This window comes from Phodopus roborovskii, unplaced genomic scaffold (assembly GCF_943737965.1).
Source record: "Phodopus roborovskii unplaced genomic scaffold, PHOROB, whole genome shotgun sequence".
Lineage (NCBI taxonomy): Eukaryota > Metazoa > Chordata > Mammalia > Rodentia > Cricetidae > Phodopus > Phodopus roborovskii.
In genome coordinates, this window is record NW_026126665.1 from 609074 (window position 1) to 636981 (window position 27908).

Consider the following 27908-nt stretch of genomic DNA (forward strand, 5'->3'; position numbering starts at 1 on the left):
AACATTGCCTATTACTATATTCATGACACAGTAGTTTCCTTGTACAGTAAATTCATTATTGCTGATTTTGTTGTTGTTGTTTCTTTCTCACTCAGTCTCAACTTCTACTCCACTTAGGTGTGTTCTTTGTTATAGTTTCCTTGCTTTGGTTTTGGTAGTCACTTTAGAACATTTCTCTTTAATAATTGAAACCAGCTACTCAAAACTCACTAAAAAGAAGCAAACTATAAAATACTATGTGGAATAATAAATAAAATTCCAGTATTGGTGTATATTTTAAGAATAACTGGACCTGTGAGATGGCTCAGTAGATAAGGCACTTTCGACCACACCTGATAATTCAGTTCAATCACCCAAACCCATGTTATGGAAGGAGAGAACTGAATCTTGGAGTTGTTTTTTGTTCTTCACATACATATATACTTGTATGTATACACATATATATGCATCTAAATAAATGTAAACACCAATTTAAAATAACTAAGAATTTTTAAATGCTAATATTTTTCTTCTTCTAGGTAAAATTAAGTATTCCGAAAGAGTCTACGAAGCTTGTATGGAAGCTTTTGACAGCTTACCCCTTGCTGCACTTCTAAACCAACAATTTCTTTGTGTTCATGGTGGACTTTCACCGGAAATACACACACTGGATGATATTAGGAGAGTGAGTATAACCAACCTCTCAAGTTGGATCCTGTTCACAGTATTTTCGATTAGAGAAGTTTTTTGGTTTTTTTTTTTTTTGTTTTGTTTTGTTTTTTTGTTTTTGTTTTTTGAGGTAGGGTACTTGATCTGTAGACCAGGGTGGCTTTGAATTCAGAGACCTCTCTGTCTCTGCCTCCTGAGTGTTGGGATTAGAAGTGTGCACCACCACTACCCAGTTAGCATCAAATGTACCATCACATTTATTTCCACTGGTAAGATAAGGTAATGATAAAAATTAATGTACTGGTTAATAGACTGATTACAAGGAAGTACCTCCTGATCATTTTGAACAAGGTAGTATGGACTGTATTCAGGTTGCTATTTTGCTTTCTTATAAGCATTCTGGTTTCACTTAATGAGTTATTTCTTCTTTGTGTCTTTTATTTCACAGCTAGATAGATTTAAAGAGCCACCTGCATTTGGACCAATGTGTGACTTGCTATGGTCTGATCCTTCTGAAGACTTTGGAAATGAAAAATCACAAGAACATTTTAGTCATAATACGGTTCGAGGATGTTCTTATTTTTATAAGTAAGGAAAAATGTCCAAGACTAATCACACTTTAATTATGTAACAGTTTATGCTTTATATAAAAAGAATTATTTTACTTAATTTACTCTTTTCCCCTACAGCTATCCAGCAGTGTGTGAATTTTTGCAAAACAATAATTTGTTATCAATTATTAGAGCTCATGAAGCTCAAGATGCAGGGTAAGAATTCTGTTCCCCTGACCTAAATTTTCACTTGAATACAAATCATACTTAGTAATTATGATTGATGCTTTACGATGCATATTAAGCTATTTGTTTTGCAGCTATAGAATGTACAGAAAAAGTCAAACTACAGGGTTCCCTTCATTAATAACAATTTTTTCGGCACCTAATTACTTAGATGTCTACAATAACAAAGGTAAGATGTTGTTGATAAAAAAAAAAATCTGTTTAGACAACTTAGCCTTTTAATTTACTTTAAAAAATAATAGGGGCCACTGTTTGAAACTGTCTAAGTTGCATAAAAAAATAAACTAAGATATAAGGGAGGGGAGAGAAAAAGAAATAGAATTGAAAATGTGCAGTCAAGTTGTGTGCAACCTGCTCTTAACTTGTTGCTCATAAAGCCATTTGTAAAAGTGCTCAGAGTTAAGCACAACCACAGGTGATTTTCTTAAGCCCCCTCTCTTAAATCTTTCTTATAATTGAATGTTTTTGTGTCTTTGTAGAGTTGCTGCTGTCACTGTTCTGTTTATTTGCAGTGTCTACTTGTTTACTTTATCATGTTGTTTTATGTTCATCAGTACAGGTTTTTTTATTTTTTAATTTTTAAAAATTTCTTTTGTCCCAGTAGTCTTAAATTACCCCCTCAAGACTTTATTTGAGCCTTTAAAAAAAAAAAAAAATTCCTGATGGTCTAATTTTATAGACTCTCTACCTTTTATTTGTCTTTAGCTTTTTTATATATACTCTTCTTATTTACCTCCTGTTCCAGTGGCATCCATTTCCCCTCCTTTGCTCCTAATTTGATCTGACTGTAAAGATTGGATTTCATTTTATTTTGGACATAACTTACTGATTGAAAATGCTTCAGGATCATAATCTAGTTAAATATGTTCCAGGGACATGGAAAATGAGATGGGATTTTACATAGTTCACATCTTCTGAGGAGAAAATTTAGAGGATAGCTTCTATTCTGTCTAGAATTCGGTTGACTGTTTCATAGCTTCAGAGTCAGTCTAGAGTAGATGTATCAGGAGAAAAAATCAAAAGGTTAAAGATGTTAAAAAGTACATTTAGAAAAGTGAAGTCATTGCTAAATGTGGGTTATGATTTGAGAGAGAAGACTTTTGATGACAGTACACAACAGTTAAAAAATTAACTGATTAAACAGCATACCAGATCATCTTGATATAGGATATGCTATAGGAATATATAGATAACCTAATGAAATTTGGCTTCATTGCTGCATCTGTTGGCCATAACGCTCATTCTTCACCTGTGTTTTCTCTTAATGTAATAGAGCAAGTAGTCAGTGTTCAGTTTACTGCTCCCTTGGTTCCTGTCCTTAGTCAGTTGGACTTAGGAGACTAAGGAAATCAGTTTTTTTCATTTTTAAAATGAAACTCAAACCAGAGTCTGCTCTGTCAGAATCAAATGTCTCAGTAGTTCTGATTTGTGTATAATTGATGCTTGTGTTTTAAGTATTTATATAGAATGAGCATATTTGTGATGTTTCATTCCTACCCATAAGGCAATTTTCTAGATTTCTTATCTTTCTCTCCTCTCCTTTAAATAAAAAGTCTGAAAAGGTTTTTCAGACACAATTTCTAAGGCTACCCTTAAAATATTTTTCTTCAACATGTGAGTTGTATAAGGGGGAAAGGCATACCTATTGAATTAACACAGAGCAAGGTTGTTTTTGGTTCTATGCTATCTAGAATTTCAAATGTTGGATTTAACATCTCCATTTTAGTGCTTTTTGTTAAAATAAAAGGGAGAGGACAACAATCCACTAGATCATAAGATGAATGGGCCGTGTTTCCGGCATGATGTAAATAAGATTCCATCTGAGATCCAAAGCACCAGGCAAATTTATCACGAACTGGAATATCAAAATTATCAGCTAAAGTAAACCTTTATTTCTGAGTTGAAAAAGATCACATTATATTTATAAAATATTTTATGGCTCAGCTCATAGTCAAAAAGTAAATGTTTTATACATTTTTAATGGTTTCATGTGGAATACATTTTCTGATCTTAAACATTTAAGATAGACAGGATGGATATTTTGTTTGCATTTTATAAATGAATAGACTATTTAAGTGATCATGAGTTGCATAACTAATACGTGCTGTACTTCAAGTTTGAATCTGGCCCTTCTAATTTTATGTTCCATAGAATAGTATAGCCAGTACCTGAAATTTAAGTTTATGGCTTGTAATTGTGTTGGGACATTAGAAAGATGTCTCAAATTGAGGTGAATATGTTTTCTAGGATTATTTAAGTTAATACTATTTTTCTCTTCTGGTTATTTTAATAGAGGTTTTTTTTCCCTGAATGAAGTAAAATATTTCTTTGGGTCATTTTCACCTGATTTTATATATTAAGTGAAAGAAACACATTTATGCATTCATAATTTCTAAATTGGAAGAACTTTTTATTTGTTTGCCTTATTGAATTTGGCTGTTCTTATTATCTTGCTTGCAGTTAAAAGGAGCTTTTTTAATTCCTCAGCTTTGTGAGATTTAAAAAAAAAACCTAGAAAATTGCCCTTTGGCATTTTGTGTTTCCCCTCAAAATTGATTTTCACAATTTTGGATTTATTAAAGTGCATGTTCATCATTGGGTTACAAAGTAAAACAAGCATTCTGGAAAGAATAAATATTTCATTAATAATGAATAAACATTTTATATTTTTATATATTTTAAATTGGGCATGGTGGCACCCACCTTTAACATTAGTACCCAAGAGGTAGAGGCAAGCTGAATCGTGTGAGTTCAAGGCCTGCCAGGGCTATACAGTGAGATCCTGTCTACAAAAGAAAAATAAAGTGTGTTATTATATATATAAAAAAAATGCATTCCTGTCTCCTGCTACAAAGCCCAATTCTACTCGTCTCTATCTTCTTTCTTTTTCTTTTCTTTTCTTTTTTTTTTTTTTTTTTTTTTTTTTTTGGTTTATTTTGAGATGGGGTTTCTCTGTATTGCTTTGGAGCCTGTCCTGGAACTCACTCTGTAAACCAGGCTGTCCTCAAACTCACAAAGATCCACCTGCCTCTGCCTTTGCCTCCCAAGTGCTGGGATTAAAGGCTTAAAGGCATGTGCCACCACCACCCAGCTCATCCCTCTATCTTAAACCGATTGCTTTACGTGTTTGATGCTCTTGTCCTCAAGACAGTTTGCTATATTGATAAGGAACTTACCTTGCAGCTGCTGTATTAAAGTATGAAAATAATGTGATGAATATTCGACAGTTTAATTGTTCTCCACATCCTTACTGGTTGCCCAATTTTATGGATGTCTTCACATGGTCTTTACCATTTGTTGGAGAAAAAGGTATGTTTTTTGTTGTTTTGTTTTTTTTACAAAATAATTATTTTACTACTTTCTCATTTACTCCGATTTACTATCTTAGACACATACTTACTAGAGGAAACTGAAGTCTGGTTCCACTGTGCTTACAGCTCTACTTGTGTCAGTGGGTGTGGATATGATATGACACCATCAAAGATATTTTGGTTTGATATTTACAGCTCCCATGTGAGGGGGACTGGGAGAAGATTTATAAATAGCCTGATGTTATCTTCAGCTGTTGGATTTTCTTTGTTTTGTTTTAAGCCTAAATCTTCTACGGAGGGTTAGCATAAAATTCATATATCACAAATTGACAATATGAGAATATAGATAGAATTATAAAACATTTTATTCTATACCTCTTCTGTTTTTTCACACCTCTTCCATATTACATAATGTTCCTTTCTCTGTGATATGTCACCTCTGCCAAGGCAAGTTTTGGTTCTAAAATTCAGAATTAATAATTAAACTGTATATGTTAGTTTCTGCAGTTTGCCTTTACTCTCCTTCATTTATTCAGTAGGTCTGATGTTAAGTTTATGTGGAGATAGAATTGCCCATTTTAGCATTTGAGAGGAGAACTAGTTAAGGCTTAGGTGGAAGGGATGTATTACACTTAAACAACCTTCTATCTTTGGGGTATGAGAAATAGTTCATTCATAGCATCATCAAGCTGAGGGGAATTTAAGAATTCATCTCACTTGTGTTATCTCTCGGCTAGATTGCAGCTCAACTACTTTAATACAAGATTGTGAGGGGTGGAGTATGGGGATCAGAAGGAGAAAGTAAAGAGGAGAATGGTCATTTTGTTATTTTACACTTCTGTGTGATAATGTTTCTGCTATGAATGTTTAAAAAAGATTGTGACCTGTAAATGTATATAATAATTTATATTGTCTACTTCTTGTTGAGAGATCAGAACATTTAAGCTGATCTCTGTCTGCTGGAAGTGAAAAAAGGATGGAGAACAGTAGACTCCTGTTGATGTTCCAACATTTGGTTGCTATCAGATGATCTTTAGAAATTAAAATGAGAGGTTTGGTAAAGCTGGGCAAAGTGGTTTGTTCTTGTGATACCTATATGAAAGAGATGGAGGCAGGAGTATTGCTTCAAAGCCACATTATGTACTTCAGGTCAGCCAGGGAAACAAAGTGAGATCTCAATCTCATGGCAATCTTGCTTTGGCCACCAAAGCATAAGATTATAGTCACAAGCCATTTCAGAACTGCTTTCGTATTTCATTTAAAAAAGAAAATGGAGCTGGACTAGTGGCCCACACTTAGGAGGTAGAGACATGAGGATGAGCAATTTATGGTCATAATTTGCTACATCTTGAGCTTGAGGTGAGTCTGGGCTAGCTTCCCCCTTCCCCTGCCCAAAATCTCAACGTTGGAAATTTTTTAATGCATATTAATATTATGAATTTCTGTGTACCAATTACCTTATACCATTATCAAATCACCACCAACCATTTGTCATTAATATTTCTATTCAACATTATCTCTGTATATCTAAACTGTTTTAAAACATTCTTTTATCTATACTATCTATTTCAGACTGTATCTCTAAAAGATGAATACTCAATTTTAAGTTAAGTTTACATGATTTCTTAATACAGAACATATAAAACCATTTTGAGAAAGGGGAGCTGTGTAAATACATGGATATGTGGAGAAAATTTTTTAATATTTCCTTGTTTTTGTGGGGTTGAGTGTTTCAAGACAGGGTTTCTCTGTCCTAGAACTTACTTTGTAGAGATTGTCCTCAAACTCGGAGATCCTCCTGCCTCTTTGTTCAAATACATGAGTCAAATAAAGCTGGGGGGGGTGGGGCTGCGTGACAGGATCTACAGCCCAGTATGTTAAGCATTGTATATGGATTTTCCCTTCAAAGAAGTCAAAGTTAAGTAAAAAAATAAAAATACTTTTTTTTTAATATATGAATCCATTCTGTTATCTCTCCCACATTACTATTTTGCCTCCTGGGTGATGGGATTAAACTTTTGTTTATTGCTCCTAATTTAAGGATGTTTATTGTAGAAGATCATGCAAGACTTTTGTTTTCTTTTTTTGAGACAGTGTCTCTCTATGTAGATCTTGCTCTTTAACTAGACTTGCCCTGAATTCATGGTCCTTTTGCCTCATTCTCCCCAGAATACTGAAGTATACCACTAATCTTCATTTTAGTGGTCATTTTTTTCTATTAAAAAATTGTGTTTTGAAATGCTTCACAAATTTATAAGTCATCCTTGTATGGAGAGGGGCTCGTGTTAATCTCTGTGTGTTCCCATTTTAGTGTATGTGCTGCTAAAACCAGCAATAGTGTTCACTCTATCTCTTCCTCTGACCACTTGTTGTTAGCTATAAGCAACTTCTAATGTATATGTAGTGGTTTGTTTTATTTGTACTGGCTTCTTTTCACCCATCCCCTTTTTCTATTTTGATTTTTAAAAAAGACTTATTTATTTTATGTGTATTTGTGCCCTTTTGACTTTATACCAAAAGAGGGCATCAGATGCCATTATAGATGGTTGTGAGCTACCATGTGGGTGCTAGGAATTGAACTCAGACCCTCTGGAAGACCAGCCAGTGCTCTTCACCCCTGAGTCATCTCTCTAGCCCCTATTTTGATTTTTTTGTGTGCATGTTTATGTGTAAGCTGGTACAGATATGTCTGGGTACCTTTGTATGCACAGGCATTTGAACCCAGAGGGCAAACTTGGATGTCATCATTCATTCTTGTGTCTTCTACATTGGTTTTGAAACAGGCTCCCTCACTAGCCTGGGACTCACCAAGGTTAGTAAGTTCTTCTGCTTCAGTGTTATGTCACTGTGGCTTGTTTCAGAAGTTTATGATTTTGATGAAATTTAATATAATTCTTAAGAATTACCTAATCCACTGGGTGGTGGTAGTAGTGCCCATTACTCGGGAGGCAGAGACAGTCAGATCTCTGAGTTCAAGGCCAACCTATTCTACAGAGTGAGCTTCAAAGCTACAGAGAAACCCTGTTTCAAAGAAGAGAAAAAAAAAAATTACCTAATCCATAAAGATTTACCCCCTGTAGTTTTGTGTGTGTTTTTTTTTTACAATTTTAGAGACCTTTGTTCCATCTTGAGGTAGTTTTCTTATTACTGTACTATGGATGATATCTAACCTGTTCTTTTTCAGTTGATATTCAATTTTTGCAAACCATTCTTTACCTGCTGAATTATTTTTGGAACCCATGTAAAAATATTTAGTTGATATTAACTGTGAACTTTTATTTCTGGATCCCCAACTACTTTCCATTCACCTATGAGACTATTTTATAGTTTTGTAACTTCTTCATAAAATGTGTGATGTGTACTCTTCCTGGAAAACTGAAGTCTAGTTTATAACTCTTGTCATATTATTTATTGAAACTCTTGTATTTATCAGATATTTGGTGTTTCTGAATTTCAGTTTCTCAGAGTTCTTATTTATGTAATTGCTTTCATTTTAAAACTTTTCAGTTTTTAAAATTCTGTTGTTCCTACCATCACAAAGTATCATATTGAATTATTGCTGTGCACGTGTGGGCAGTTGTATATAGGCATCTAACATACCACTCTTTTCTTTTTGAATAGTGACAGAAATGTTGGTAAATGTTCTGAGTATTTGCTCTGATGATGAACTAATGACAGAAGGTGAAGACCAGTTTGATGGTACGAATATTCATCTTACTATTTTTATTATGAAATGATATCTCTTTAACTATTGAGTCTTAGTATACTCTACTCAAGAAAAGTAAAAGTCATTGCTTTCTGGTGGCTATAGTATTTGATAAATGAGAATGACTCACATATTCCCCCCCCCACCTCCACCCTGATACACACACGAACTCACAGACATGTTTTGAGAGTATCATTAGGTATTTTTTATAGTGATGTGGGAGTTTTTGGAAAGGGGAAGTTTGGAAGAAAGAACAGAAAAAGAAAAATGGAGAGTTCTTGACAGGATGAGGTTCTTGATGAGCATGGACATTCCTGTTTGAAGGGGTTATTTAGTACTGTGTTCCTTAGTACATCAGAAACATCTTTGAACTCCCTAGTATTGTTTTTGCTTCTTTACCAGTGTAGGCTGTTCTCATCCTAGTGTCGTTATGTTTTAGAAGCCAGTTGCTATTTGCTAGAGATTCTGGAAGTTTTTCTTTTTCCATAGAAACAAGTTTGTAATTGTTTGTCCCTTCTTATATAAGCCAACAAGCTTGTATACCAAAATGTATTAATACAGTATGAAGGAATATGATTAAAATTGCTTGATTTTATGTTTTGAAATTATTACTTAAAATTTTTTTAAGCTACTTAAATTTTAACAGTAAAATAAAAAGACAACATAACTAAAAAGCTGAAAATTGCCAGGTGATGGTGGCGCATGCCTTTAATACCCAGCACACAGGAGGCAGAGGCAGATTGCTGTGAGTTCAAAGCCAACCTGGTCTACAGAGTGAATTCTAGAACAGGCTCCAAAACTACAGAGAAACCCTGTCTGGGGGTGGGGGGAGCTGAAAACTATTACATTCCTTATTCTTCTTATTTGTAATTTGTGTATACTTTTTGTAGTGCAGTGTTCTATACTTTTGTATAGTCAGTATTCAGATTCGTATTGGTGAGATTTAATAGGAAGATATAGCGCCTTTTTTTCTTCTAATCCTCCCCCCTGCTCTCGAAACTTTACCTGTAGCTGATGACCTTGAACTCAATCCTCTGCTTCCTAATCATTGGTATTCTAGGTATTATGTGCCATCATACCTGGCTTTTTCTATTGTGTTCTTGAGACAGAGTCTTGCTGTATAGCCCAAGCTGGACTTGAAATACCGATCACCTTGCTTTAGTCTCCCTCTACCCTCTCACTGGACTGAATTCCAGATATTTAATACCACATTTGATTTATGCTAAGCTGTGGGAATTGAACCTAAGGCTTTATGTGTGCTAGGTAAGCCCTCTTCCAATTTAGTTTTATCCTAGCCCTCCTTTCCATATTTTTGAGGAAGGTCTCAGTATTGTAGCTCAGGCTGGCCTAGAACTGTAGCAAACCTACCTGTTTCCTTGGTGCCAGGATATCAGCCATGTATAACAGTCATGTCTGACTCAAGTTATACCCATTCATTGAAAGTACAGGTATTGCTATTGCCATATATTGGTGGCATTCAGAGCTAATGCTTTTATTATTGTAGCTTTATTAATACCTTAAAAAGCAAATTTATGTTAGTTATTTTGGGAGATTGGGTAATAAACAGTTTTTTCTTTCATAAGTTTCTGTTTTAAAATATTTTGTTATATATGGCTTTTTGATTTTTTTGTTTTTGTTTTGTTTTTAGAGACAGGGTTTCTCTGTGTAATGGCCCTGACTGTCCTGATACTCTGTAGGCCAGGCTAGCCTTGATCTCATAGATCTGCCTACATCTGTCTCCCTAGTGTTGAGATTAAAGTTGTGCACCACCATTGCTAGGCAAGTCTAGAGTATTTTTTAAAATAATATTTAGCTTTCAAAATAAAGGTTTCTTATTCTATATAATTAGTCCTTTTACTGACATCTACTCCCCTGAATTTATTATTAGTTCAGTTAGAATTAGTGTTTTTAACATTAAGTTAAATTGAAACCAGTATTTTTGTTGTTGTTGTTGTTCTCACTGCTATTTAACTATTTTTTCTTTCTTTTTTAAAATGGTTCATTTTTATTTTTTTGTGTATTGGTATTTTGCCTGCGTGTATGTCTGTGTGAGACTGTCAAATTCCCTGGAGATAGAGTTACAGACTGTTGTAAGCTGCCATGTGGGTACTGGGAATTGAACCTAGGTCCTTAGAAAGAACAGCCAGTGCTCTTAGCCATCTCTTCAGCACTTCAGCTGCTATTTTTAATATCATCTCTTTCTATATTCAGGAATTTATCATTTTATAAGCTTGTTTTATATACAGTAAGATCAGTAGAATTATTTCACATGGAAATTTTAACTTTTTTTTTTTTTACAACTTCTAAAAATAGGTCATTTGCATTAGGCTGATAGTATTTCCTAATTTTTGTCATTTCCTTTCAGTGTTGTTATCAGTATTGCCAATAGCATGTTAAGTAGGGGTAGTAGTAGATTATTTCCTTGTAATAGAAAGGTCAAAATTTCATAGTTAAAGTTAACTTAGTATTTGGTTTGGGTACCTATAGGTTATATGAAGATAATATGATTGATTTTAAAGATTTAACATGGGATAAACAAAAACTTTTATTAATTGTTCAAAACAAATTAGGGAAAGAACACATAATTTATCACCTGTCTAAAGCATAGAAGTATTAGAAAATATATTCCTTTTATTTATTTATTTATTTTATTTTTTTCTTGTAAAAGAAAACATTTAATTGGGGCTAGCTTACAGTTCAGAGGTTTAGTCCATTATCATCATGGCAAGAAGCACGATGGCATTCAGACAGACATGGTATTAGAGTAATAGCTGAGAGTCCTCCATCTTGCAGGAAACAGGAAAATGGTCTCCAGCAGAGGCCCGGCAATGGGGTCCAATATATTCCTTTTAAGAGGTTTTATCTTAATGTTTTTTACATTAATAAGATATAGGATAAATCATGTCAGTTTGTTGTATTACTTTTTAAAAAAATACACACACACACACACACACACACACACACTTACTTATTATACAGCATTCTGCCTGTATGTATGTTGCAGGCCAGAAGTGGGCAACAGATCTCATTACAGATAGTTGTGAGCCACCCACCATGTGGTTGCTAGGAATTGAACTTGGAACCTTTGGAAGAGGAGGTGGTGGGTGCTCTTAACTGCTGAGCCATCTCTCCAGCCCTTGCTGTATTATTTTTATATTCCTGTGTTGAGTTAAATATCATTACAGAAGCAGTATCAGTCGATGAAAAAGGTAATGGTTTATAGTACCTTACTTTTTTTTGAGGCTGAGTTTCTCTGTGTAGCTCTGGCTGTCCTGGAACCTCACTCTGTAGATCAGGCTGGCCTCAAACTCAAAGATCTGCCTGCCTCAGCCTTCCAAGCACCTTTCACTTTAATTTGGAGCCATGCAATCTTGGAAAAGTCACCCAACTTCTTAGGATCTTCTCATTAATAAATTGAGAGAACAGAAAAGATGACATTTTATTCTCAAGTAACTTTTAACATTTTTTTGGCACCGTTTATGACAGTGTTTCTATGGGAAAATACAGAGTTCTGTTTTACATAGTAGAAATAGATCTCCCTTCACTGTCAGCGTCATAGGTACAATTACTCCTCATTTTTTTCACCCATTCTTTAACCAAAAATTACTATCAGGAGTTTTTAAAAAGATTCAAACAATATGAATCAAGGCATTTTCATAGAGGAACGGGAGTGATTTGGGAGAGAAAACATTGAAAGAGTGGAAGAAAGTAGAGGGTGTTAGGATAGGTGCTAAAGTTCAGCATAAAATCCAGAAAAGAACTAATGGAAGCTTGCTACCCCATGCTTCCTTCTTTTTCCCCCTTTATTCTCTTTTTCTCTGTCCTTCCTTCTTCCTTTCCTTCCATCATGATGGCATGAGTTCTTTCTTGTCTTTCTCATTTCCTGCATCATCTGGGAAGAAAGCTGACTTTAGAAAGAAAACTTGATAGAATGGGGTTTGTTAGGTAAATTGCATGAGGGTTCAGTTTTTCTGTAGAGAAAGGGAAAAAGTGGGATTAGAGATTTTTCAATAGCAGGATAGAAAAAGTAGTTTTTAAGTAACTCAGTTTTGAGATTTGTTAAACTAGATTCAGACTATTATTGATGGCTCTTTAGTACTCTGTATTGTTTGTTTAATGCTTGTATCAGTAGTTTTCTGTTTTTTCTAGATAAATTTGGATTAACATTGCATATAAGAATGTGTAGCATCCTTTTTAAGAGGTGTTAATCATGAAAGAATTTTTGAGCACTAATCTCTGATTTTAGAATGCATACCTTTCTTTGAGATATTTAACTTTTGTCTTTAGTTTGGTAAAAGTATGTATTACAGTGCCAGTAAATTAAACCCTGTAATTCCTATAATGCAGTCATGTATCTCAGCATTAGAATGTAAGATCTGGAAAACTCAAACCATTTCCACTGCCTACTCTTAAAACTATTCACTTGCTTTGAAGCAATTTATTGCTATTTTTCACAAAAGATGTCCCCCAGTCTCCCAGATTGGATTGGAAACAAACAACACATTCACATTGTTAATTTTGAATATATGCAACCATTCCACAGTTCAGCTTTAAGAAATCATGTCATCTTGTTGTGGAGTATGGGAGGCTCAACTTTTTCTTTATTGGGAATGGGTGAGGCTTTCTACTTTGGAAAGTTACCTATGTTTTCTGTATATGCTACAGATTTTGCATATGCTGGTGTCCTTGAAGAATCATGAGTTTGTATCCTATTTGTGTCATTGTTTCTTGACATACTTTTATGGGTGGCATATTTATTTAGGGTTATGACTAAATGTGTGATTGTTAGTACAGTCTTCTATTGGTCTTATGTGTTTTCACGTGTTTTTTTTTTCATCCCTAATTGTCTACTTTCATCAAAAATTATAATCATTCTATTCATAATTTCTTTCTGAACACGTATCTTTTAATAAATCTTTGCTTTAGAGCTCTACTCTGTAGCATCTGTCTTTTATTCACCAAATTCTACAGTACTACATTTTTCAAATATAAGGGCCTTCATTTTTTTTCTCCCTTTCTTTCTACATTCATCCTTCAGTACCACTACCAAGTTAAATCTCTATCTTTTTATTTGTCTCAACCACCTTTTCTCCATCATTCACTTCCTTTTTTCTGGACTCTCCATCTGAAGAACGGCTCATATATGGCAATAAAAAAGGTACAGACCAGACAGAGTAACATTGTTTTGAAATATGACTTATAAGTTACCTCATGTCCATGTGAGTTAGCACATTCATTGAGTAATGCTTTGAGAGTCTTTGGGACTTTTGCAAATTTAGCCTGACTTTTACCTGAATTAGTATTTGATGTTTTAGAAGTCATATTCCAAGACATCTGTCTTTCTGTGCATGGAAATAGTTTTCCCTCTTTTCATTCCTCTTGTTTTAAAATTTCATTCTTTTACTTATTTGTAATGTTTTGTACTTTTCCCTGCATGATTATGGGTGTTTGTCTGTCTTATTCCCCAAAGTATTTTAAGGTGGACATTTACTTTAATATGATGCATGATGTGTTTGTAGACCGATTTTTAAATCCTGGTTTGTACAGTGTGTTTATATTTATTCCTTAAAGTTTTTATTTGAATTCAGTATAGTTTTTGGATCATTTGGTTTTATAAATATATAAATTAAGGCTGGAAATACAAATAGATATTGTTGTAGCCATTGTTTTTAACCAGTTATTTCTTATACAAATCAAACTATTTTAAAATTTCTGTTTAAAAAACAAAATATATTAATTTATTAGAAGACAGTCAGACTTTGTGTCCTTGGAAAAGTCATTTAATAAACTTGGCGGGGGGGTTGTCTGTAAAATAAGGAAATATCCCCAGTGTGTTTTCAGATTCTGATATTCTTTGACACTTAACCTTTCTTTAAATTTTTTTAATTTGAAGAACACCTCTTTGATGTCATAATGACTACGTTTTTTGGGCTTGGAGCTTTAGTGCTCCCAGTATTCCAGTATTACCTTTTTAAAGAATAACAAATAAGGTAATTGGAGCCCTGCTCTCTAAATATATGCTGTTTTCATCCTTGGAGTTAGACCTTTTTTTTTTTTCTGTTTTTCTTTCAGTTAAGTCTAGTAGTCATCTTAGTTTTTAATTATTTGTATTTGTAGTCTACTTGAATTTTAAATGAAATGCTCTCACCTACAAGACTTCTGATTGTTCAGACCTCTGCATACCTAAGGCCCACTTTGCTCTAGCATCTTAGCCTTTCCTTGACCTTCTCAACAGTGGTGCTTCCATATGTGTGTTTTCATCATGTTGGAGCACAGGTTTAAGGAAACACTTGGGTACACATTGACTGTGGTTGATACATACATACATACATACATACATGCATACATACATACATACATACATACGAATGACAGGTTATTGTTCTTGCTGGAGACCAAGGGAAGGAACAGTAACCTTTGAGTCTTTGTCCAGCCAATGAGCCAGTTCTTTTGGTGTATTCTTTAGCCAGCTTTTCAAGGGAATTTCTTCTTACTGTTTGCCTCATTTTCAATGCCTATGATTATAAAAGCTTAAATATACTTGTATGACTATAGAGGACAGCTAGTCCATGAAATTGAAATATTCATTGTTGCTGAAATACTGCTGTAGTCCCTTTGTGATCACCTTTGTTATTATTACCCTTTGTAGGTGGGTGTGTGTGTGTGTGTGTGTGTGTGTGTGTGTGTGTATTAACTTAAAGTAAAGAAGCTTATTCTTTTATAAAAGATATTTCTAGTGTGCATGTTAAAGGCTTTTGTGGTAGTTAAACAGAATTTTTATATTTGTCTTAGTCTGCATGCCATAGGCTCCCATGGAAAATTTAAAGTATAGGATTGTTTCTAGTTTTTTGTGCTCTGGTTTGTAATTGAAGTTGGGCTCAAGTCTCCCCACCTTCACCTCTATCCCACTTTACTCCTTTCCTGATTAATTGGTGTTGTGAAACAATTAAAGTTTGTGATCGTTCTTATCAAATTCCATTATTTGACTAGTGTTGAGCTAATCATTGAGGGAATGACAAATTTTCTGGCATGATTTCATTTAGTGTCTTCCATGTGAGCTGGTAGCAAGAGACCTGGCATTGATTTAGATGAGTGTGGAATAGGCTAGAAGACTAATAGAATAATGCTTGAGTGCCCTAAACTTGAGCCCTTTTTTCTATTTATTCCATTGAAAGTAGGTTCAGCTGCAGCCCGGAAAGAAATAATAAGAAACAAAATCCGAGCAATTGGCAAGATGGCAAGAGTCTTCTCTGTTCTCAGGTACTGATGCATTTTCCTGATTATCTTGCAGATATTTTTTTTTCTTATATTTGAGCATTGTTTGTTTGATACCTAGAAACAATGTAGTTTTCCTTTTCTGTTGAAACTAGTTACACATTTATGTACTGATGAAGGGAATAGAAGTTCCTTTGAATCTGGTGGTGTCTTGTTTGCCTGCTTGTTTTGTTTTGTGGTGCTAGAATCAAGCCCAGGACCCAAAACATGCTAAGCATGTAGTCTGTTACTGAAACTAGGATTTGTGACCTTTGGTATATCTTGTTCTTGCAATGAAAGCACTAAATCGACAACTTGAAAATCAGGAAAAGATTCCTGATGAATTTTTCCATGTCTATTTTGCTAGAATACAAGTTGCATTCCTGGAACTAAAATTCAGGAAGACAAGGTTTCAAGAAAACAATATATATTTCAGTTGTAATGTGTCTACACTCCTAAGTGATACATTTAGAATATGGGAAAGTGTTTATTTTAGAATTGTGGGAAATATGTTAGTAACAACAAATGGCATAAATTATATGCGTGACCTACATTTGGGCCCTAGCTCTTCTTTTAAAGTAAGCATTTATTAATAGATTTTTATTATGTTTGGTTTTGCTTTTTACAGTTTTGGGGATCAAGCCTAGTGCTCTCTGCATGCTAGGCAAATGCTGTACCTCTGAGTTACTAACTCTTCCGATACTTGTTACATTTCTCTGCTGTAGGGAGGAGAGTGAAAGCGTGCTGACACTCAAGGGCCTGACTCCCACAGGGATGTTGCCTAGTGGAGTGTTGGCTGGAGGACGGCAGACCTTGCAAAGTGGTAATGATGTTATGCAACTTGCTGTGCCTCAGATGGACTGGGGCACACCTCACTATATTGCTAACAATACACATAATGCATGCAGGGAATTCTTTCTGCTTTTTAGTTCTTGTCTCAGCAGCTGACATAAGCAGGGTACTTACTACATTAGGCAGTATCTGATTAGTACCTGGCCAGGATATAATATTGATAGAATAGGTTGTCTTTTAACTGAAAATAATGGTTCATTCCCCAGTTTCTCATAAAATGATGTGGGAATAGCTCATGTCATAATTCTGAAATATTTATTGATTCGTTTGTTTCTTTTAAAAGCCTCAGTTGAGAATGAATCAGGGATATGATATGCATATTAATAAAATGGAAATGTAATTCCAAGTTACTTTTAAAATTTATATAATTGTATTAGATTATGCTTATATTTTCAAGTATTTAATTTTGAGTTAACATTCTGCTTAGGTCCAAAAGTTTCCTTTATGCACTTCACTTGCCAAAAGATTTATGCCAAGTTTTGTACCCTGGTAAATAATTAGAGTTTGTTATCTGTGGTGTTTGTCAAATGTTCTATGTATAATTGACTGTCTGTAACATGCTGTTTCCTTCCTCTGCAGATATAGCTGCTGTCCTAAATCTGTCTGTCTTTCTTTAGGGTAGCTGTATGTCTGTAAATACATGTTCAATTAAATTACTCTATTAGACGCTTGTCTGTCTTTTGATGTAGAAGCAGCATTGTAGCACCTGGATTTTAGGTTTGCTGCATTTGTTGATGCACTTGGTGCATTCTGAACATGAATGTAACATTAGATATTAAGCTTTTGTTATAAAGGGTTGAATTTAAATCCTGTAAGTCAAAATTGAAAGGGTGTTATTAAGTGTGCCTTTATTTTGCATGAAAATAAAAAAATTATACGTAAAGCATTCCTGTAATCTGGCTCGTTGAATATTTTATGTTTTTTTTTTAAAAAGCTAACTTGAATGTTTTAGACTTGTGTAAGTACTGGGTAAACTTTGAAAGCCCATTATAGATTAAATAGAAGGAAGTGCTGTGAATATTGCAGCCCATACACAATAGTGCACAGTCTCAATGTCTTTCCCTTTTGGATATAATACAAAAATTGTAATGTGGAAAAAAACTATATATAGAGCCACTTTGACAGCCCTCCAAGACTCAGGCAGTGATAGATTTGTTGTCCATAATGCCGTTTCTTTTTGGTATACTTAGTGAGTTTTTTTTTTTTTTTCAAGTAAAAAATTTTAATTTAAATATTTGACTAAATATGAAATTCCCTCATGTCATTTTACTCAGTTCTAAAACAAATCCTTTTTAATTAACATCATTTTTGGTAGATAAATAATTTTTATACTATATGTGTTCTATTTTATGTGTTATTCTATTGTCTGCTGTTTACCACTGGTGCAACCACTAAGTTCAGCTAAGTACAGTAGTGGCTTTCAGACTGAATAGAAACCACATATAGCTTCAGATTTCTGTGCTGAATGAGGTTTTTTGTTTGCTTGGGATTTGTTTTAGTTTTTCAGTTTTTGTCATGGAGCTAGAGAATCTAGAACCTTGAACCTTACTGAACAACCAAGCCCTATCCCTAGATTTCTTCTCTTTTTTAAATTTTGAATTTTTTTTTTAAAAATTGTTTCTGATTATCTTTATTTTCTTTGCCCTCTATTTTTCTATTACAAATATTTTTAGATGCCAAAGAAAATTTCATGAATTTAAGTTAAAACCTTAAATATTCAATGAAAATTACAAAAAATTGTTGCTAGTAAAGGATAATTCTAATAAGGAAAATATACTCTTTGAAAAAGAAAAAATAAAATTGAAAGATAGCATGTTTAAATAAATCTACTTCATTGTTCTCTCTCAGTTGTCCTTGGATATATTGTTAGGTTTACATTGAATCCATGGCAAACTGTGCTTTCAGATTTCACAGTTAGCACCTGCTAATTACATGCTTTGTTGACAGCTTGGTACTTCTATTTATTCATAATTTACATGCACCCTGAAATTCCTTTCTTCAACTTGGAAACCACCCTCAATTGCAGGGAAGGTTTGAAAGACAGCAGCAGCTTTGCTGAAGGGAATGTCTGTTCCTAGCATAGAGTGAATTACTGGAAGGAGCTAAGCTTAAGGGGTCTAATTTGGGAAACTGGACTGCTCCCTAGTTCTGCTCTTGATGTTTAAGCATTTGGTTGAAGTTATTTCCCTAGCATATGGAAACTTCTTTTAAAAGAAGTAAAAAAGCTCATATAGAAACTACATCTTTGAGATTTTTTTTTTTTTTGCTGAAAGATTAATGTTTTAAATTTCTATAGATAGAAATTCTAATGTTAACATATGAGAGGAAATATACACATTTAATTTTGAGACTTCAAGACTATTTTCAGAATATAAAAATTACCTTTTCATTATCTTTTAAAAGTTATTTTGTTTTGTTTTTTGAGACAGTTTCATGATATAGCCTTGGCTCGCCTAGAATTCACTATATAGACCAGGCTGCCCTCGAATAACTCACACAGGTCCTCCAGCCTCTGCCTCATAAGAAACAAATCCTCCAGCCCCTGCCTCCTGAGTGCTGGGATTAAAAGCACAAGCACCACCATACCCAGCTTCTTTTTAGTATCTTTGAAGCTAATTTATGTTATTTCTTGGGTGGAGGGAGCTTTGTAATTTTTTTTCATGGTAATTTGATTGGGAATTAAATCCTAGAATTCTATCTACATCACAACCTGTATGGGAAAATAGGTAACTATCTCTATTTTAATAATGCCAAAGATTGCTTGTTCTTTGTTGTATTGAAGAACATAATAGTTGAAGGCAGTGCTGTACTGACACTTATTAGCACTGTGTCCTACGTAGTTAATAAAGAAGAAATACAGTAGTGGCTTTCAGATTGAATTTTGTAGTTATCAGATGTTTCTTTCTAGTTTACTATTTAAGCTTCAGCTGCCCATATTTCAGTTCTAAGCCTTTAAACTTGACACAATATATAACTTACTGTCAAGTCTCAAAGCTTAGAGTTTATCAGTAGAATCTTAAATTTTTGATATAATTAACTTGATACTAATTCTTTTAATGAGATCAATTTTAGTCTTATTTATCATATACAAGTTGTACAATGTTTCATAATCAGACCATCCTGCTATCACAAACTCTTAAGCCATATTCCAATAGACATTTTTTCCTTCTATCAACTTCAAATTATACATTCTGAAGGGGACTGATAACAAATGTTCAAGGACTGATTAATATAGATGGGTCTTTTTAAATTCTGTTTTGTGCGTTTTGTTTGTTTGTTTGTTTGTTTGAGACAAGGTCTCATTGTGTAACCCTGGCTGGCCTGGAACTCACAGAGCTCCACCTGCCTGAGTGCTGAGATGAAAGGTATGACCACCATGCCCAGTCAGATGGATCTTTTGTCCCAGTTTTCTCTCTGGGAAAGTTTTGTATTATGCTTTCCAGATACACAGTGCTAGATTGTGTTTTGCTTTGTTTTTTCAAATTTGAGTTGCCTAGTGGGCATATAATGGGTATGTCTGAGTAGTAATTTGATTTAGCAAGTAAGGAATATTAAATCTTTATTCAATATTCATCCTACCCCTTTTTGTATCCCCAATTCACTTTACTTTCTGTTTAAAGTCACCAGTGTTTCTAATTTAGGCGGTGGGTTTTTGGTTATTATTTTGTATTTTTGTTTTTCGAGACAGGATTTTTCTGGGTAGCTTTGGATCTATTTTAGTTTTTAAGGCAATTCATAACTGTTTTGGATGAAATAAATTATTTCTAAATCATATTTTTTCATAAAAAGACACTTCAGAAATAAATGTTGTAATTATTGTACAAGAAGCAAAGCAAAAGAAATGAACATTCTTGTAACATTCTGAGAATGCCCACTTTGGGTACAGAAGGGGTAACATTGTCAGGCAGGTATACTTTTTGCAGTTTTAGACCCTGATCTCCAGTGTGAACTGTTTGTTTGTTTGTTTAAACCCAAAAATGAGCAAACAAGTAGCCTGTGAAAATTTTTTGAATTACTGTTTTATTATCATATTCATATGGGTGTTTGATCCGAACATATGTACATGCACCATGTGCATGCGTGGTGTTTTTTGAGATCAGAAGAGGATGTTTAAGATCTTGGGACTGACATTACAGATGGTTGTTAGATGTCATGTGAGTGCTGGGAATTGAACTTCAATTCTATGCAAGAACAGCAAATATTCTGAACTGCTAACTCTGCATTGCCTAAAAAGGCATCTTCAACTATACAAAGTGCACAGTTCTTTAAATGGGCCAGTACCCAGAATTTTTTTCTCACATGACCTATATAGTGTACCCATATTATGAAATAATTAGAATTCATTGCCTGAAAGACATTAGTTACTTCCTTTAATGCCTTTCTGATTAGCATGGTTTTGAAAAGATGCCCAGTAGCCTTTCCTTCTTTGCCTAAGAATTCAGGCTTCTCGATTCTGAGCAAATTAATCATCATGATAAACTGAATATAAATAGAATTTTTTAAATTTTATAGATAGTTGGACAGTCATTATTAGAGTAGAAGCTAGGGTGCAGTGTATACACTCATACTCTCTCAGCTGCTTTAGAAACAGGTACAAGGGCAGCCTCCTTCAAAACAAACCCTAATCTTAGCATAGAAAAAGTTCCTTAGCTGGGCAGTGGTGGCACATGCCTTTAATCCCAGCACTCAGAGGCAGAGGCAAGGGGATCTATGTGAATTTGAGGCCAGCCTGGTCTATAGATCGAGTTTCAGGATAGGCTTCAAAGCTACACAGAGAAAAAACCCTGTCTCAGAAAGAAAAAAAAAGGGGTGGGGGTGGGGGTGGGGGTGGGGGGGGATGAAAAAAATGGTTCCTTTTAGGCTCTCCCTAAATAACAGGACTTGAGAATCGTATTTAGACTAGCTCAACAAATATAGGGTCTCTATGTTTTATCACAGTTGTGCCATATTTTGCTGGTATGCGTTGCATTGTAAATTTAAAGGGACAAAAAACATTTACTGACCCCTTCTAGTTTGCATATTAGGGAACCAAGTGGTGATGAATGTTGTTAATATTAGAAGTGATAGAAAAGATTTCTCTTGTTTGCTTTTCTGCTACAGTGCTATTATAATTTTTTTGTAATGATAATGCACTGATAAAATAAACATGGAAAATTCTAGTACAATCAAAACACTGAATTCAAGATGAGTAATTAATACTACAGTGCATTTGCATGGTTGCTGAGGTCTCTGTCTTTATATTAGGTGTATATGTCCTGTGCTCTGGTATCATAGTGCTGTGTGTAAGCTGTGCTGTGTTAGGAATTGGGGGATTGGGTGGGGTTCTCTAATATGGGTATAGTTTATGTTCATTTGTAAATGATTGTATAGTTTGGGTACTGTAATATATTAAGTGATCATTGCCTTTTCTGCTGTACAATATGACCCTTCTCATCTCTCTCATTCATTTTGCATGCCTCTGCTCACTTCTGTACAGCCACAGTTGAGGCTATTGAGGCTGAAAAAGGTACGATCAGAGTCCTTGCACTGGGCAGAGATCTGTGGTCTGTGGGTGGGCATCAGAGAATGTCCTGTGGGTGTGTCTTATGCCTAGCTTACACACATCAAGTTTAACAGTCCCGTTCCTCTTCTTTTTTTTTTTTTTTTTTCCTAAGAGCTGATACCTATAGTGTCTTCTCTTTCTAGTATAACCCAGAGTTTATTGTTGCTGATTTCTTTAGCATATTTTGTATATCGTAGCATTTATGTTGCCTGTTCCAGTGGACATTATTAAACTAACCCTGCAAGTAGAGCTCTAGCCCATATTTTGTATGTTTTATGCTACTCAGTTTTTTTTTTTTTTTTTTTTTTTTTTTTTTTTCCCTATGTGAAACCCCCACTAAAAAAGCGTAAGTTTGTTTTTGCCCATTCTTATACAGGAAGCATTACTATAATGATTTCTTTTCCTGCAGTTTGGGCTGTAGTTTTAGAGTTAAGATTATATTCATATGTATCAAGACTTAGCTTGATATTACACACCTCTGTCTATATAGTGGTCACAGCCGCTTGTTTGGTTCATGTTTTTAAGTAGTGCTAGAGATTAAATATATTAAGCAGCTAGACTGTAAGTAATTATATAGATACTTTTTATGAGCATTTTCTTAATGGTATCTGTATCCTTCCAGACAAAATGAATGAGAATCCATAAGAATGATGTAAGCTAGGCTTGGTGGTGAATGTCTATTCTAGCAGTAGGGACATTGAGTCAGAAGATCATGAATTTGAGGCCAGGCTAAGCTATAAAATTATTCCAAGGCCAGCCTGAGCTATGGAGTGAGACCCTGTCTCAAAACAGTTAAACAAATGAACCCTTAATACTTAAGAAGGATTGCTGTTTATTTTTACATAGTTTGTAGTAATGGGCCAGAGAATGAAGGGGAAACATTCTAAAATATGCCTACTTTTTGTTTATAAACCAAACACAGTTCTAACTTGGGGTCATTTCCACTGTTTTATTTTATACTGGTATTCCTCTAAGGTAGCTCTTCCCCTGCTCCATTTTACCTTCACTTCTTGTACATATTTGGGTATTGGGGATTATCCTTATTTAGCTTCCTCACTTGTCACCCTCTTTGCTACCTCACTTTTGTGGTGGTCACCATGCGATCTAGGTTTGAGGTAAGAGAAGATAACTGGTTTAGTAGAAGCAGACAGATACCCTGAGACTATTGACACAGGTTGATTTTGCAGGCAGGGAAAGGTATCTTTAGTGCTTTTGTCTTGCTTTACTTTAAATAAAGCAAACAAAACCATACTAACGAAGCTGTCATCTTTTATTTAAAGTATTTCATATTTTAATGGGGAGACTAAAATGGGTAAAGAAATCAATTAAAGTAAAACATTGTTATTTACAGTAATTTCTTTTCTTAAAAATCATTATGTTTTTGAAAACTCATTTGTTTTTACAATTACTGACTTATCAAATTTGCATTTTGTTAAGCAATACGAGGATTCTCTCCACCACATAGAATCTGCAGTTTTGAAGAGGCAAAGGGTTTGGATAGGATCAATGAGAGAATGCCACCCCGGAAAGACGCTGTACAGCAAGATGGTTTCAATTCCCTGAATACCGCACATGCCACTGAAAACCACGGGACTGGCAACCATAGTGCCCAGTGACCAGCAGCTACCAGGGACTCTCAGGTCTTGGGCCCCAAATGGACAGATCACCCAAGGAACTGGAGGGGTTGGCCAAGCTGATGATAAATGTCACAATCTCTCTGAAGAAACCATTGTGCTTTTTGAGACTCTTGTCCCCTTCCTGGATGGAGGCTTGAGGGCCCTGCGACATGTGCTGTCTAAGATTGGGTAATCGCTGCCACAGTGGAGAGCAGTGAGCAAGGGGCTTGGGGCAATTTCCAGTGGAGGCTATCTACACCTCCAGTTATGCTTGTGGTTCACACATTTACGTTTACAAATGAGATTTTTTTTTTTTTTTTTTTTCCTCAGTAGAAGTAGGGTTTTTTTTCAACCAGGACTTTAAATGCAATCTTTAGAGTTAATGTGGACTCTTCCCCCACCCCATGAATTGTCTTTAAAAGGACGAACTAGCATGGTCTTAAAAAATATTTCTGAGGTTACTAGCTGTATTTTGAATCGTAGACAAAAATCTGAGAAACCCAGTTGGTGTTTATACAAAATGATGACCTCAGGTCTATAGTTCTTAAATGTGGCTAATTCTGTAACATAGTCTTGGTATTTTTCAATTATGAATGCATAAACTACTTCTAAGAAGACTCTTACTTGAACACAAGTCCAAAAACCAATTTAGAATCTTTTTTGCCCATATCTTTTGAGATTTACACCCCAGAGATTTAAGGGGGAAAAAAAGCCTAAATTTTCAAATTATGAAGAATTACAGAATTACTCATTTAAGGTACTTTAAAAAAAATAAAGTTTGTACATTGTCAAAGTAAATTTTAATTCAAATCATGTCTGTAAAACTTGACGTATTTTGTGTATGCATGTTTTCATTTTTCAGATATTTAATATATAGACCTATGATGTACAGGTACAACTTGTATAGGTTATGTAGATGTTATGAGAAATTTTAGTTTATTGTGAGTATGCCAGTTGCTTAAAAAACCACCAGGGTGATTTGCTGCTGGCTTTCTATCATTTTTATGTTTAAATGCAAAGGAAAAATTTAAATGTCTGGAAATGTTTTTGATTAAGCCTAGAAGCAATGGTTCTCTTCAACCCTTCAGATGTTAGTGGAAGCATAAAAGTCAAGTCTGCATGTTGAAATCTTACTTTTGATAGTTACAGAACTGCTTGGTTAAACTAAATGGAACCATGTGCTAATTTTACAGTTATTGACCTATGCTGATTGCCACTGTAGTTTGGTATTTCCCTTTACTTTGGTGGCCTGCTTCCCTCATGTCCTGGAATACAACTCAGAGCTCCAGGCAGTGGAACCATCTGTTGTTTTGTTTGCCAGAAAGTGCACCCTGTATGGTCTCCTGTCTAAGTTGGAAATATTATGCATGTGCATAATTATTCGAGTATTTTATAAACATTAGCACACAATAAATTCCATGCATGGGCCGCTGCTCCTATCTCTCTGTGTTGGGTTTTATTTGGAAGATCTAGTATGATTAAACCTTTTAAGCAAATTGTAAAATTCTATTCATGGAGATAGGCTATCCTTCAGAGATTATCCTATAGATGATTAATGATGATTTCATGAATTAAATTCTTGTCTATAAATTTTACTTGTTTCTCCCTTAAACTTTTGTTATACTTCCTTTTTTTTTTTTTTTTTTTTAATGTGAGTAGTTGAGCATTGGAGGAATTTGAATGATAACAATAATCTTCCAAAATATAGTATTTAAAGTCACTTGGAGCTAGGGATATATCATTCAAGTGGTAGGGTGTTTGCCAGTCACGTGCAAGGCTCTGGGTTCAACCTCTAGTACCATAAATAAAATAAAACTCACTGTTCTCACCAACTCTTAGTTGGAAGAAATGTTCTAGTCTTGAATTTTGTTAGAGGGATATTGATAAATTGCATTTTGGCCAATAGGGTGGTTTAACAATAAGCAAAATACTAATATTTGGTTACCCTGATATTGTGCTTTGCCTCCTCTGCCATTGTTGAAGTGAGATAGTGTTGCAAATTGAGAAATTGCTCACAATTTATAATACGATAGTATTTATAATATAATAGTAACTTATACACATAAAGCATCAGTTTCTATCAAATATATATTCTTGCCAAATTCCAGAAAAAAAATGGAATATAAATTGTTTATTATGGTACCAACATAATATTAATTTGTAAACCAGTTCATTAGCTGCCTCTAAAATTACTATGTACTATATACTTTAAATATTATTTCATAGTGGTTTTTATGAAAATTACATTGTTAAAGTAGGAACTTAACTAGTATACTAAGTGCTAGGAACTTCTTAGCACTTTGATTTATTACTAGGATTATATAGTATTTGTGGGAGTCATAGATAAGCATAAAGTATCATTATGAAACTTGAAGAATTATAGGTTTGCAGTAAAAATTAAAAAAGGAGAAAGTAAAAGAACAACTTGGACAAATCAATGTACATGAAAATGGTAGACTATCATCCAGGTTCACAGACCTCTTTCAAATTAATAAAGTAGGAACCTCTTTGTAGCCTCCACTCTTCCTTCTTCCTTTTTTTTTTCCCTGAAAAGACTCTATGTAGCTCAGATTATCCTTCAACTCAACTCTTGCCTCATCCTTCCTGGGACTAGGATTTCTTACAGGCATGAACTACCATGACTGTCCTTCCAGTTTCCTGGATAGTTTTTACCTAAAATTTCTTAAGATAATTTTCATTGCAGCTCATGATACAAATTGTGGGAAATTCATATCTCTAAGTTGTTTCTTTAAATGTCTACCAGTGTAAGTAGTAATGCTAAAATAGAAATATTCCCTATAAATTTCATACTTTGTCAATATCCTTTATATTCAGATGTGACAATTCTGAGTTAGCATAGTCAGTCTTTAATGGTTTTTTGTTTGTTTGTTTGTTTTTTGGTACCTCTTGGAGTTCAGTTATCAGAACTCTTAACCCCATTGAAGGTCATCATTTAATTTTGAGGCCATTTTAGTTTGAAGTTGGCCTTGAAATCTTTAGTCACAATAATAACCTCTATTTAATATGATCAGTGGTTTTGAATATTGCAACTGATTCCCTTTGTTTATAGCTATTCTGTATGGTATTATGCAGTGATTCATTGGCTCCTTCTTTGTTTGTAGTTCATGCTTTATGGTTTGGAATTCCTTTGGAACCCTTTCTTTATTTCAAAACTTTGTAATTTGATGTTCTACATTCTAGGACCCCATTGCTAAAGGTTATGTTTCCCAGAGGCAGGTAAGTGACAGTTGGGGTCACATATAAGCAAAAAACAAACAAGCAAAAGGGGGAGAGTGGATTTTTTATTTATTTTTTAGTGACATAGGAACACTTTCCAAATATCTGCTATCAGGTTCTTCAGCTTAGTACTTATAAATGGAAAGGAACTAGGAAGCATGATTGAACTTCCTGGATCAACATCCTTTACCAGGAGTGGAAGGATAGCTGAGTTAATTCTTTCCTGTTTTCTGTCTCTATAAATAGTATGTTGATAGGGAAATGTCTTTCTGTATATATATTTCTATTGTGGTTAAATAAGGATCAGGATAAACAAATAGGCCGAATAGATATTTATTTAGGGAGAAATAACTTACAACCTAGACAGATGAACACCAGGGATCCTCTCCTGTCCGACTCCAGCCAGCAAGAGAGCTTTACCCAGCTCTTCCTCCGACCTCCTTCCACATGTCACTTCCGCCCATGGCTCCACCCCCCATGGGCGTGGTCAGTGCCACAGAAGGACTATCTCACTACAATTCCCCTTTTAGTCTAAAGAAAAGATTTAGGCTTAATACAAAACTATATACAAAACAGTGAATAACAAGTGTGCTCTAAGAAAAGGAAAATCGAGAACAAAATGACCTACATATCTAGTCCTAGGGTGAAGGCATAATGGAGTTTACAATAGAGTTGTCCTAAGCTGAAAAACGTAAGTCTAGTACCTAATATATCCAACTAGGAAGAGAGAATAATAGTTGTGATAGTTTAATCTTCAACCTCATCAAGAACTGAGAAGGAAAATAATGATACTAGGGTAGACAGGAAGTGCGGATGGACAACTTCCAAAAGGTGCAGCAAGAACAGAAACAGCAAGCCACCTGGACAGTCACCCTAGGTCTCACAGCAACGTTGGTACACCCAGTTTTGGCTAAGGCCAAGAGAACTTGACAGACCACAACAACA

At 34.5% G+C, this 27908-nt stretch overlaps 1 protein-coding gene across 8 annotated transcripts in view; it reads left to right on the forward strand.

The window, feature by feature from the left end:
* Ppp3cb (protein phosphatase 3 catalytic subunit beta) overlaps nt 1–25165 on the forward strand; it is a 45302-nt gene extending 20137 nt beyond the window's left edge. Inside the window, exons 5-15 of one of the 8 annotated variants that reach the window (XM_051174498.1) lie at nt 519–664; nt 1097–1236; nt 1338–1415; nt 1520–1614; nt 4629–4754; nt 8378–8455; nt 13594–13620; nt 15638–15722; nt 16442–16539; nt 22045–22074; nt 23548–25165. In XM_051174498.1, the coding sequence (XP_051030455.1) occupies nt 519–664; nt 1097–1236; nt 1338–1415; nt 1520–1614; nt 4629–4754; nt 8378–8455; nt 13594–13620; nt 15638–15722; nt 16442–16539; nt 22045–22074; nt 23548–23726 (1082 nt within the window). In that variant the 3' untranslated portion in view covers nt 23727–25165. The remainder of the gene's footprint in view (nt 1–518; nt 665–1096; nt 1237–1337; nt 1416–1519; nt 1615–4628; nt 4755–8377; nt 8456–13593; nt 13621–15637; nt 15723–16441; nt 16540–22044; nt 22075–23547) is intronic. The other 7 variants (XM_051174499.1, XM_051174500.1, XM_051174503.1 and 4 more) reach the window with 7 other exon arrangements.
* Nucleotides 25166–27908: the final 2743 nt, after the last annotated feature.